The sequence below is a fragment of the Coregonus clupeaformis genome, chromosome 20 (genome assembly GCF_020615455.1).
Source record: "Coregonus clupeaformis isolate EN_2021a chromosome 20, ASM2061545v1, whole genome shotgun sequence".
NCBI classification, from domain to species: Eukaryota; Metazoa; Chordata; class Actinopteri; order Salmoniformes; family Salmonidae; genus Coregonus; species Coregonus clupeaformis.
The window spans coordinates 62,492,142-62,506,022 of NC_059211.1; the positions used below are offsets into that span (position 1 = coordinate 62,492,142).

General features: G+C 45.9%; 1 protein-coding gene across 3 annotated transcripts in view; it reads right to left on the bottom strand.

Moving 5' to 3' along the window:
• Positions 1 to 13,574, bottom strand: part of LOC121543163 (ADAMTS-like protein 4) — a 40,604-nt gene extending 27,030 nt beyond the window's left edge. For 2 of the 3 annotated variants that reach the window (XM_041852865.2, XM_045205666.1), the window contains exons 1-4: positions 13,219 to 13,574; positions 11,634 to 11,697; positions 9,638 to 10,296; positions 8,181 to 9,024 (exon numbers count right to left, since the gene is read on the bottom strand). In XM_041852865.2, coding sequence (XP_041708799.2) covers positions 8,181 to 9,024; positions 9,638 to 10,296; positions 11,634 to 11,697; positions 13,219 to 13,241 — 1,590 coding nt within the window. In that variant the 5' untranslated portion in view covers positions 13,242 to 13,574. The remainder of the gene's footprint in view (positions 1 to 8,180; positions 9,025 to 9,637; positions 10,297 to 11,633; positions 11,698 to 13,218) is intronic. The other variant, XM_045205667.1, reaches the window with a different exon arrangement.
• Between the last annotated feature and the right edge of the window lie 307 nt (positions 13,575 to 13,881).

Below are 13,881 nucleotides of genomic sequence, written 5' to 3' on the forward strand. Positions count from 1 at the left end.
AAGTCACTGTAGTTCTATAGACTGGTGAAAGATACAAGTCGCTGTAGTTCTATAGACTGGTGAAAGATACAAGTCGCTGTAGTTCTATAGACTGGTGAAAGATACAAGTCACTGTAGTTCTATAGACTGGTGAAAGATACAAGTCACTGTAGTTCTATAGACTGGTGAAAGATACAAGTCACTGTAGTTCTATAGACTGGTGAAAGATACAAGTCACTGTAGTTCTATAGACTGGTGAAAGATACAAGTCACTGTAGTTCTATAGACTGGTGAAAGATACAAGTCACTGTAGTTCTATATACTGGTGAAAGATACAAGTCGCTGTAGTTCTATAGACTGGTGAAAGATACAAGTCACTGTAGTTCTATAGACTGGTGAAAGATACAAGTCACTGTAGTTCTATAGACTGGTGAAAGATACAAGTCACTGTAGTTCTATAGACTGGTGAAAGACACAAGTCGCTGTAGTTCTATGGACTGGTGAAAGATACAAGTCACTGTAGTTCTATAGACTGGTGAAAGATACAAGTCGCTGTAGTTCTATAGACTGGTGAAAGATACAAGTCACTGTAGTTCTATAGACTGGTGAAAGATACAAGTCACTGTAGTTCTATAGACTGGTGAAAGATACAAGTCACTGTAGTTCTATAGACTGGTGAAAGATACAAGTCACTGTAGTTCTATAGACTGGTGAAAGATACAAGTCACTGTAGTTCTATAGACTGGTGAAAGATACAAGTCACTGTAGTGCTATAGACTGGTGAAAGACACAAGTCACTGTAGTGCTATAGACTGGTGAAAGACAGAGAGAGTGAATACTGATCTAGTAGACCAGTTAAAGTCTGAGGTACGTTTTACTACTGGGGGAAGGAGAAAGGGAGAGAAGGAGTGAGGGGAGGAGGGTAAAGGGGAGAGAGGGAGAAAGAGAGAGTGACAGCTACTGAATAGACCTGTGAGAGAGTCAGAGAATATTGTTGTAGGTGTTTTAGAGCTGGGCAAAGGGGTAGGATAGGGGAAGAGAGGGGGGAGGTGGTGGGAGAGAAAAGGGGGAGGGTCTGTAATGAATAGGTAGAAGAAAGAGAGAAGGAAAGAGAGAGTCGATGCATGGCAGCAGTTCTGTGAGCAAATGAAAGGCAGGAGGGGTGTAAGGAGTTACAGGAGGGGGGAGGGAGTTACAGGTGTGTTTTACTGGAGGGGAGGAGGGGAGGGGAGGGGAGGGGAGGGGAGGGAGGGAGGGGGGGGAAAGAGGGAGGAGGGGAGAGGAGGGGAGGGGGGAGAAGGAGAAGGAGGGGAGGGGAGGGTCTGTCTGTAATTAATAGAGTAATTAGTGAGAGGGAAAACAACCAGGGTCTCCCTCCCCAAGGCCCAGGGGCTTTGTACTACTGAGGTCTACTCTTACTGCCACACCAGTGGAGGCTGCTGATGGGAGGACGGCTCATAGTAATGGCTGGAATGGAGTCAATGGAATGGTGTCAAACATGTGTGAAAATGTATGCACTCACTAACTGTAAGTCGCTCTGGATAAGAGCGTCTGCTAAATGAATAAAAATGTAAAATGTTTCCATGTGGTTGATACCATTCCATTGACTACATTCCAGCCATTACTTTGAGCCGTCCTCCCCTCAGCAGCCTCCACTGAGCCACACAGTACAGAGGACAGAGAGGATGCCCACACTGACAGACCAATCAACTGCACTTCTACAAACACAGACAGAAAAACACTATTGGAATGCCCAGAAACAGCAAAACACACAAGTTCTGTAAACACACAAACGCTAAGTCTTGATCACACAGAACACTCCAGTGTGAAAGCTGTTGTTGAAAACACACAAACACCCTCCTGGGTGAGCCCAAGTTAACTCCTGAGGGGAACAGAAGTTCCTGGGAACCTTCCTCTGCAGCTGTGTTTCCACAGGGATCATCCAGGTGACGGAACAGGGATTACCCACCTGGGAATGGCCCTAGTCCTCTCAGCCTGTCCCAGTCCTCACATCACTAAACAGCTGTACATATCAACTCATGAACACACAGACACACACACACAGACAAAGATACACACTCACACACAAACAACACACACACACTCCCAGGTGTGTGTATGTGTAATCTGTTGGTCAGCTTCCTAACAGAGCAACAGTTCAGACTGGCTAATGATAAAGCATGTTTTCCAGCCCCAGCGCAGCCTGTAGTCTTGACCTATAACCCTGAGATATGGACATGGATGTAGACTCCAATGACACCACAGTCAGTCAGTCTCCAGCCATAGGAGTCTCCAGCCATTTCTCAGAGTTAGGCTTGACCCAGGAAGAGGAAGCCGAGCCTCCATGTGATAAACACTACAATAGACTCTCATACGTCACTGCACAGGAAGCCAGATGTCTGTCCACCACCTCCCAAGATGGACGACCCACTTTATCAGGTCATCACAGTGAAACAGAGCTACACTGAGACATACTCACTGGGTCTATTCACTAGAAGGATAGAGTAGGACAGAGTAGGATATAATAAAATGTGAAATGGATATTTTCTATTTTTCTGAACGCTTCATAAACACACATACGCACACACAGGAGTTTGGATGCAGCACAGGGTCACAAGGACACCGCTGCCCCTGGAGCTATTTTGAAGGGACCCAGAAGAAGACTAACTTAGTCAGTATAGATAGCAAGGCTGATTATAATTACACACACACAGCTGTGTTTCAACACAGCACAAACCAATCTCAGCAAAGTGTGTGTGTATGCGTGTGTGTGTGTATGTGTGTGTGTGTATGTGTGTGTGTGTGTGTGTGTGTGTGTGTGTATGTGTGTGTGTGTGTGTGTGTGTGTGTGTGTGTGTGTGTGTGTGTGTGTGTGTGTGTGTGTGTGTGTGTGTGTGTGTGTCCTACCCAGCACATCTGGGTCTGTTCAGGACTTCACAACTAATATAAACAATAATACGTTTGTCATCACTGGCCTTTTCAGAGAACAATACTGCCATTATCTCAGCCAAGACACTCTGGGCATGATACGTCTCTCTCAACATCCATCTCTGTGTGTGTCAGTCCATTACCATGATAATACTAAGCTCTGGCTATTCAGATAGTACATAACAGTTTTGTAGAGTAATTGTTGCTTCAACTACATCATATTATACATTTGACAGTTCTTGGATCATGCTGTAAATCAGGGTGAATGAAGTTGCCTGCAGAAGCTGACCTAAGGTCAGTGGTTTAGCGAGGGTAAGCTGATCCCAGATCTGTGCCTAGCGGCAACTTCTGCCAGCAGTGTAAATCAAGCGGTACTTATCTTAGACCATACAGTAAATTTAACTGGTTTTATTATAGATCCTGTGATAAAGCTGTCATATATCTCTCATTATAGCACTCTCTGTGGACTAAGCTGACTGTTATAGATGCAGTCATACAGTATAGTATAGTACATACATCACCAAAAGTATGTGGGCACCTGCTCATCAAACATCTCATTCCAAAATCATGGGCATTCAAATGGAGTTGGTCCCCCTTCGCTGCTATAACAGCTGCCACTCTTCTGGGAAGGCTTTCCACTAGATGTTGGAACATTGCTGCAGGGACTTGCTTCCATTCAGCCACAAGAGTATTAGTGAGGTCGGGCACTGATGTTGGGCGATTAGGCCTGGTTCCAATTCATCCCAAAGGTGTTAGATGGGGTTGAGGTCAAGCCTCTGTGCAGGCCAGTCAAGTTCTTCTACACCGAACTCGACAAACCATTTCTGTATGGACCTCGCTTTGTGCACAGAGGCATTGTCATGCTAAAACAAGGAAGGAACTTTCCCAAACTGTTGCCACAGAATCATCTAGAATGTCGTTGTATGCTGTAGCGTTAAATATTTCCCTTCACTGGAACTAAGGGGCCTGAACCATGAAAAACAGCCACAGACCATTATTCCTCCTCCACCAAACTTTACAGTTGGCACTATGCATTCGGCAGGTAGCGTTCTCCTGGCATCCGCCAAACCCAGATTCGTCTGTCGGACTGCCAGATGGTGAAGTGTGAGTCATCACTCCAGAGAACGCGTTTCCACTGCTCCAGAGTCCAATGGCGGCGAGCTTTACACCACTCCAACGGAAGCTTGGCATTGCGCATGGTGATCTTAGGCTTGTGTGTAGCTGCTAGGACATGGAAACCCATTTCATGAAGCTCTAGACGAACAGTTATTGTGCTGACGTTGTTTCCAGAGGCAGTTTGGAACTCGGTAGTGAGTGTTGTAACCGAGGACAGACGATTTTTACGCATTACGCGCTTCAGCACTCGGCGGTCCCGTTCTGTGAGCTTGTGTGGCCTACCACTTCGCGACTGAGCCGTTGTTGCTCCTAGACGTTTCCACTTCACAATAACAGCGCTTACAGTTGACCGGGGCAGCTCTACCAGGGCAGACATTTGACGAATTGACTTGTTGGAAAAGTGTCATCCTATGACGGTGCCACGTTGAAAGTCACTGAGCTCTTCAGTAAGGCCATTCTACTGCCAATGTTTGTCTATGGAGATTGCATGGCTGTGTGCTCGATTTTATACATCTGTCAGCAATGGGTATGGCTGAAATAGCCGAATCCACTAATTTGAAGGGGTGTCCACATACTTTTGTATATATAGTGTATATTAGATAGATAAGGCCTTGGTGCTTGTTGTGTGGAGGCATGCTCCCTCGACACTGAGTAAATATTGACTCCAGAGTAGATGTGGGAAAGAGAGCAAGGGAAGAATGAAAGAGAGAGAAAGAGAGAGGGAGAGTGAGAGAGAGAAAGGAAGAGGTGTAGTCTTTCTTAATAGCTCCTTTCACTCAGAAGTCTGTTCAAAGTGTACTCCTCTTGCTTTTTTCTCCTTCAGTCTGTTTCTCTCCACATTCCACACTTTCCTCTCCTTTCTCTCTTTTCCTACAAGCTCTCCTCTTCTTACACACGCACACACATGCACACACTCTCTCTCTCTTTCTGCTTGTGTACTTTTCCATGAATCCCTCTCTTCCTCTATCACATACTTCCCTTTCCCTTTCTCTTCCTGCTGACTCTCTCTCCCTCTCTCTTTCTCTCATTCTCTCATTATCTCACTCTCTCACACTCTCACTCTCTCACTCTCTCACTCTCTCTCTCTCTCTCTCTCTCTCTCTCTCTCTCACTCTTACTATCTCTCTCTCACTCTTACTATCTCTCTCTCTCTATCTCTCTCTCTCTCTCTCTCTCTCTCTCTCTCTTTCTCTTTCTCTCAATTCAATTCAAGGGGCTTTATTGGCATGGGAAACATATGTTTACATTGCCAAAGCAAGTGAAATAAACAATCAAAAGTGTAACAGTAAATATTACACTCACACGTTCCAAAAGAATAAAGACATTTCAAATGTCATATTATATATATATACAGTGTTGTAACGATGTGCAAATAGTTAAAGTAAAAAAGTAAAAATAAATAAACATAAATATAGGTTGTATTTACAATGGTGTTTGTTCTTCACTGGTTGCCCTTTTCTTGTGGCAACAGGTCACAATTCTTGCTGCTGTGATTGTACACTGTGGTATTTCACCCAATAGATATGGGAGTTTATCAAAATCCCTTCTAACTCTCTCTCTCACTCTCTCTCTCTCTCTCTCTCTCACTCTCTCTCTCTTTCAATCTCTCTAACTATCTCTCTCTCTCTCTCTCTCTCTCTCTCTCTCTCTCCCTCTCTCACTCAATTCAATTCAAGGGGCTTTATTGGCATGGGAAACATGTTTACATTGCCAAAGCAAGTGAAATAGATAATAAACAAAAGTGAACATTACACTCACAAAAGTTCCAAAAGAATAAAGACATTTCAAATGTAAAATGTCATATTATGTCTATATACAGTGTATACCCATCTCTCTCCACTCTCTCTCTTTCAGAACCTCTATTTCTACCTCTCTATCTCTATCTCTCTACCTCTGTGATCACTCTCTCAATCTATCTCTCCCTCTACCTCTCCGTGACCTCTCTATCTATCTCTCTCTCTCTACCTCTCTCTACCTCTCTATCTCTATCTCTACCTCTCTGTGACCTCTCTCTCAGGTCTGTCTCCCTCTCCCTGTGTTTGCTATGTCCTGCTCTCCCCCTCTCCCCCCACCATTCCCCCTGCGTGCAGATTTCTATACACAGTGCCTTCTTTCACTACTACTTAACTGAGTCACTTCCCCTCCCACTCCTCTACTTTTCTCCTCTCCCTCCTTCCTCTATCCCTCTCTCAGTTCCCCCATTGCTTCTATGCAACAGAGTAAACACATGTACACACACGTGATCAGGCTTAAACATAGAATGTTGTGACACACATTCACATAGTACACACACTCACGAATATGTAGCCTAGTGAGTGAACCATCACAGGACTGTTATTAATGCCACTGGTACACATGGACACTACCGTCGGCTGCCAACAGCTAAATGTGTTTAACACTGGGAGTATAACTGTGTGTGTGTGTGTGTGTGTGTGTGTGTGTGTGTGTGTGTGTGTGTGTGTGTGTGTGTGTGTGTGTGTGTGTGTGTGTGTGTGTGTGTGTGTGTGTGTGTGTGTGTGTGTGTGTGTGTGTGTGTGTGTGTGTGTGTGTGTGTGTGTGTGTGTGTGTGCGCGTGTGTGTGTGCGTGTGCGTGTGTGTGAGATCCAGACCAGATCAGTATTATCATATCTCTCTACCTCAGATAAAGCTCCTCTATGGGGCATACAGTCTGCTATGTATAGCTCTGTCACTCAATGAGCCTCAGAGAGACTGCCTGGCCAACCAAACACTAACCAGGGGTTCCCCCTCATAATACAATACACACAGACACTCACACAATACACAGAGAAACACACACACAGACACAGACACACACAAGATACACACACACAGCTCCTCTCTGATCGTTAAAATCACACAGGACAATCCATCATGATTATGTCATATTGACTGTAGAATGAGATCAGACAGTGATGTCATACATTCCAAGGTTCTTCAGGAAGTATGTCCACACTAGGAGCCAGATGGACCTCCTCCCAGTGAATAGAACTCCATGGATTTGACTGGGACTGAGTGAAACAACATGAACGGTTGGCTCCAGGGAACACTTCCTGGTCTCTTTTATGACATTCTAGGGTCAAATCCCAGCCAAAGATTGTTAACCCATCTGGTACTATGGGACTGTACCACACACTACAGCTACAGGTCACAGCCATATCACCCACCCCATACACACACACACACACACACTGCAGCTACTATATAGAGAGTAATACAGTCGATAACACTACACTCACAAGACCTGCAAGCCTCAAGGCCAGATCTGGTGTTACATACACACACACACACACACCACACACACACACCGCTTTGCTTGTGTAAGCGTGAAGGATATTCCGATCATAACAGTAAATGCCCAGAGCAGTACAAGCAGCCAGACAGTTTCCATATGACTGCCCATACACAACTGACTACTGTACAGCCAGCCTTCCTTTCCCTACCACACGTACTGTATCACTATATGGCCATACAGGAATTACCTCCCAGTTAACTACTGGTGTTACTAACTCTATACTCATACAGAAATCACCTCCCAGTTAACTACTGGTGTTACTAACTCTATACTCATACAGAAATCAACTCCCAGTTAACTACAGGTGTTACTAACTCTATACTCATACAGAAATCACCTCCCAGTTAACTACTGGTGTTACTAACTCTATACTCAAACAGAAATCACCTCCCAGTTAACTACTGGTGTTACTAACTCTATACTCATACAGAAATCACCTCCCAGTTAACTACTGGTGTTACTAACTCTATACTCATACAGGAATCACCTCCCAGTTAACTACTGGTGTTACTAACTCTATACTCATACAGGAATCCCCTCCCAGTTAACTACTGGTGTTACTAACTCTATACTCATACAGAAATCACCTCCCAGTTAACTACTGGTGTTACTAACTCTATACTCATACAGAAATCACCTCCCAGTTAACTACTGGTGTTACTAACTCTATACTCATACAGGAATCCCCTCCCAGTTAACTACTGGTGTTACTAACTCTATACTCATACAGGAATCACCTCCCAGTTAACTACTGGTGTTACTAACTCTATACTCATACAGGAATCACCTCCCAGTTAACTACTGGTGTTACTAACTCTATACTCCAACCACTGAGGCATTTCAAGACCAAGGAATTGGCTCTTACCTGTGAGAAGCACCGACGATACTCGTTCTCTGCTCCCGAGCACCTGTAGTTCTGGGGGGGTAATCTCTGTCCCCCTGTGTCCCCCTCGGCCAGGGGGTGGGGGTGCTGCTGATGTTGCAGGGGGTAGATGTTGGGTTGGGGGGGTCCTTGGTGAGGGGGTTGGGGTTGAGGGTTGAAGCCATAGGGGGACTCTCTCTCTCTGTGCTGCGGGGAGGAGCGGTGAAGAGGGGGGGAATAGGGGTGAGAGAGAGAGGGGGAGTAGGGGTGAGGCAGAGAGGGGAGGGGAGGAGGGGCGCGTCTATTGATGAGTCTGTCGTGGTTGGGCTGGGAGGGAGAGGGCCTGTGTGAGTGAGGAACGGTCGAGGGCACTCTCTCTCTTTCTCTCCCTCTCTCCCTCCCTCGCTCCGCGGCAGCTTGTCTCTGTCTGTCCGTCTGTCTGTGACTGTCCGTGTCCCTCTGTCCATTCCTTTCTGGTTTAGCTGTGGTTGTTGTTAGCAATACCTTAGCGATAGGTGACTCCGTACTCTCCTCCTCTGTCTTCCTTTCTTCCTCTGTTTTCCTCTCCTCCTCTCTCCTCTCATGCTCCCTCTCTCCCCTGTTCCCTTTGTGGTTTTTGCCTCCCTCCCTCTCCTTCTCTCCCCTCCTCTTCTCCTCTCCTTCTTTGGGTCTGTCCATTTGGTCAATGTTAACAACAGCTCCCTCCTGCCCCTCAGTCTCTAGTACCAGGGTTGCTATGGTAGCATTGCCGTGCTCGGTGTGGCGGGCCTGCCGGTTCTGCCGGTGTAATGGCAGAGAGAAAGGAACCCTGCCATAACCAAACTGACCCGGACGGATAGAAGAGGACCTGAGAGAGAGAGAGAGAGAGAGAGAGAGAGAGAGAGAGAGAGAGAGAGAGAGAGAGAGAGAGAGAGAGAGAGAGAGAGAGAAAGAAAGAAAGAAAGAAAGAAAGAAAGAAAGAAAGAAAGAAAGAAAGAAAGAAAGAAAGAAAGAAAGAAAGAAAGAAAGAAAGAAAGAAAGAAAGAAAGAAAGAAAGAAAGAAAGAAAGAAAGAAAGAAAGAAAGAAAGGAATGGAGGGGTTAGACAGGGAAATATTACTCATAATGACAGAACTCTTATCTGCTCTTAAAATGATTGACATTCTCCACAAGTGGAGCCAACAGCTTACAGCCTACAGTGAGAGTTAGAAGCAGAGCGTGTGAGGGTGAGAGCCTTGAGTCTATCTGTATAGAGGTCATGATATTGAGCAGAACTAGTGATCTAATTGCATAGCATGAGAGATGGGAATAAAAGTCAAACTCACACTCCCATGACTCACATCAACAGAATGACTCAACTCACACTACCAACGCCTTAACAACAACGTCTTACTTAACATTTACATAACGTCTAAAACAACATTTACACAACATCTACAGTAAAAAGTTTCCTTGCCAACAAGATCATCCAATCATACTCACCTACTAGCAGGCAGAGCCCCCCTATTGGGCAACACTGACCTTCTGCTCCCACTTCCTCCCGCCCTCCCTGTTCCAGGATTGGCTGGCCGGCGGGCGGCCCTTGCTGGTTGGCTGTAGCTGGATGGGGGGGCAGGAAATGAGGGGGAACGGTAAACAGAATCTGGCTCCTGATTAGGTGATGAGAATTCCGTGCGATAGAGGGGAGACGTGGGATTGGAGGACTGCGCTGGCACAGCTCCTGCCCCTCCTCCTATAGGAGTGTCCCGATAGAGAGACAGTCCTGGGTTCTGATTGGATGATGGGAGTGAGGGGGGATAGAAGGGGGCTGGCTGTCTCTCTGTCCCTCCCCCTCCCCCTCCTCCTCCCCCATACTGGGATGGCTGGTTGCTAGAATAATGAGGGGGGTAGAAGGGGCGGATGGCGGAGATGACAGAGCCATGGTTGGGACCCCCGGCCCCCCCTGGGAGGAACGATGAACCCCCCCAGTTTGGAGGAGAGTGGGAGAGGGGAGGAGTTTGGGGACGGGGAGGGGCTTCACACTTCCTGGTTCTCTGTGACACGCCCACTCCGCAGCGCTGAGAACATCCTGACCACTCCCCCCAGGCAGACCACACTCCCTCCGGACTTTCGTCCACCTGCCGAGATCTTCTACCCGTCGCCTGGAACACGAACACACACACACAAGCACACATCAGACATATGATAAACCAGCCAGGTCACCCGTGATACAAGTCAGTATTAGACGTCCATCCATGTCTGAGGACGTCGGGGCGTCTGCCTCTGGTGCAAAAGGTTGCATGTTCAAATCAAATCCAGCGATAGAAAGTTGTTTTTGAGATTTTTGTTTTAAGCCTATCCCAAACCTTAACACTTACCTTTACCATTCGGAGTTAATGCCTAACCTTAAGATTTCTGAGTTAATGCCTAAACTTAACCTTAAACACTTTGAAATTTGACGTTTATAACAACTTTGAAATTTGACGTTTGAGAAACATGGATGAACGTCTAATTCTGACATGAGACTGTGAGAGCTAGTTGGATAAACATGTAGTAGTAAACATGTAACAAACATATTCAAGTATTTCCTAGACAGGCCTCTGTAGTTATGTTGCAAATCTGCCTTCAATTGGTGTCAAAGTTTCAGTGGCAGAATCCCTGGATGTTGTTCAGGGGGCTAGGAAAGGGAAGACGTCTAGGCTAAGTTCACTTATGCTGGCAGTAGCATTAAAGCAGTTTTATGAACTGAGGAACAAAATCATCAACTGTTTGGAATATGGATTGATGGCCTTGTGGAAGGGCTGTGGCACGGCCAGCTCTGGCCTGGTATGCTGAACACAGTGTGGTCTGTGCGCATGTGTAACAGGCCAGGCTTTGATGTGTTCCTCTGTGGCTCTGTCTAAATGTTTCTCATTTCATAACTCAGAGCTGTGTGTGTATGTGTATGTGTATGTGTATGTGTATGTGTATGTGTGTGTGTGTGTGTGTGTGTGTGTGTGTGTGTGTGTGTGTGTGTGTGTGTGTGTGTGTGCCAGTGGACCATTGGCCTGGTTGGCAGAACAGCTAGAGAAAGACCTGAACAAAAGTTTCCATTCAGCAATAACCAAAACATGAGGCTGCACTCCACCACTCTGAGAGAAAGAGTGTAGATGCCTGTCCCTCTGTGTGTGTCTGTATGTGTTTCTGAGCGTGTCCAGGGATCCATTAGGTCAAATAACGGCCACACATGTCTCTGTCTCTGTGTCAGGGGACCACTCCACCGCCAGGGGACATGGGTAATGAGTGACATCACAAAAACACAGCTGCCACAGAGCCGAGACCATCACTGACTCACAACCACTGACCCGGCACCAGAACTGACCACTAGTGCACACACAGTGAGATGGTGAACCACTCACTACGGGCTTTCATGGGCTAAATCCACCAGGACCCTAAACTACGATTACAGACACTAATCGCCTCTAATCACCACCATCACTATGGTAAAACCATTACTCACCTTTTTCTTCTCAGCCTTGGTCAGAGAGGATGTGACTGCCACAAAACCCCACAGCACATAAAGCCTGAGAGAGGAGGAGTGAAGAGAGAGAAGAGGAGATAAAAAGATATGGGGGATAGAGAGAGGAAGAGTGGAGAGTGGTTGAGTAAACAGAACCAAATATTATGAGTTCCAATGGAATTAATCCTGGTGCTTACATATCTTTACTTACAGAGGATGTACTACCAGGATGCAATGTATATTCTCATATCCTAAGGCTATCAAAATGCCTCAGTAGCTTCATAAATTATATAATTTAATAGTCAACACTATGGGGGGGTTCACATACTTCTCTTTCCCTAATAGTCCAGAGCCTGTCTAGTAGTTGTTTAATAAACAGTCTAGCATGCGTAAAAGCACCGTGCATAATGTGTTTTCTTTAATTATAGGACATACTGTAAAACGAACTCCCAGCAGTTCAGTTAAAATTATTTCGAATGTTCCAGATACGTTACTATGTTAGAGGAGCACACCATGCTTCGTTTTTTCCCAGCGCTGCGTGTGAGATCAAGAACTTTCTTTGACCGGGCGGTTCAGCAGCGGTTCAGCCGCATCTCAGTCAATCTGACCGCGCCGAGAAGGTGCAACCAAACTAATGGGTCCAAACATCAGCCGTGTTTTTCCTCCCAACTGTCCAGACCCTGTGGCTTTTAAACACACAAGCCCACTTCCAAACGCATACACTCGCGATCCCAAATCATCATGTACATTTGTTTTAATAGTTTGAGACTTGGAGAGAGGGGCCTCAGGCTTTGGGTTTGGTTTATGTTGGCCACATGATTATAGGTTCCTGTAAATGGCTTTTATATAGCTACAAACTCAGGACGCTGATGCATGTGCACTGGGCTAGAGTATATCATTTTAGATGCACCACCACAATTATTGTGTGAACTGTGAAGCCACACCACAATCCCATAACATCACCGCAATCACAAATCCGCAGGCCACATGTGACCGCTGTGACTGGTGCAGTTTCGCCAGTGTGTGCACCGCCGCGGGCTCCCCTCCTACTGAAACCCTCCCCACAGTCCCCAGGCCCACACTAGACTAAACAATTATCCCAAAACCACAGACAAAGGTCCCGCACAGCCTGACACAACAGACCAGCTCAGCCTGAACTAACGACCCCCTACCCGCGTCCACGTTTCTCTCTACAGTGGCACATTGTAGAATAAAGAGAGACAGAGAGAGAGAGAGAAATTGAAATTGAATTAAATTGAATTTAATTGAGAGAGAGCGAGAGAGAGGGTGGGGGATGGGAACTGTTACAAAATCTGCCCAGAGAGGTGGTTACAGGGGAGAATCTTCTACATAGCGGCATGCAACACATGCGCGGGTAGGCTTCACCTATATGCTATAGCACAAACGCAAGATCTTTATTCACAACACTTGACTTTTCAATAGTTTTAAATACGTCGAGATAACATATAGCCCTATTACACTTACTGTTGGCTACATCGCCACTGAAAATAAATTTTGTTTGAAACCTTTCGCACACATGAAGGCGTGGAGCAGGTTTTCGGTCAATAGAGTACCCCCAATTTACCTGCACAGAAACCTGAGACGCATTCTCTCGGTGGCCTCGCCCTGAAGTATTTTCCCTCCGGTAACGACTTTCTGACCACCGTATAGGTGTTTTTTGCTGCTTCCCGGGGTGAGTTATTATCCGTTCCTTTCGGTAATAGTCAGAACAACCGCTGTGTCTTCTGTGTGCCTGTGAGAGAAGGTTCCTTTGCGTGCTCTCTCGCTCTCTCTCTCGGTCCCCCTCGTTCTGTCACACTGACTCACTCCCCCCATGAATTTGGATTCGGGAAGGGTTTCAGAGTTTTTTTCTCTCGTTCACCCGACAACTTTTTTTTGTCCTTGTTTTAAACTGGTGTGACGTCTGGCAGCCGGGGGGCCTAAAGGGGAGAAAGAGAGCGATACAGAATTGACAGATTACACAACTCTCTCTCTCGCTGTCTCTCTCTATTATCGTTCTCTCTCTCTTTCTCTCTCTCTCTCTCTCTCTCTCTCTCTCTCTCTCTCTCTCTCTCTCTCTCTCTCTCTCTCTCTCAATTTAAGGGCTTTATTGGCATGGGAAACGTATGTTAACATTGCCAAAGTAAGTGAAGTAGATAGTAAACAAAAGTGAAATAAACAATAAATATTAACAGTAAACATTACACTCAGAAGTTTCAAAAGAATAAAGACATTTCAAATGTCATAG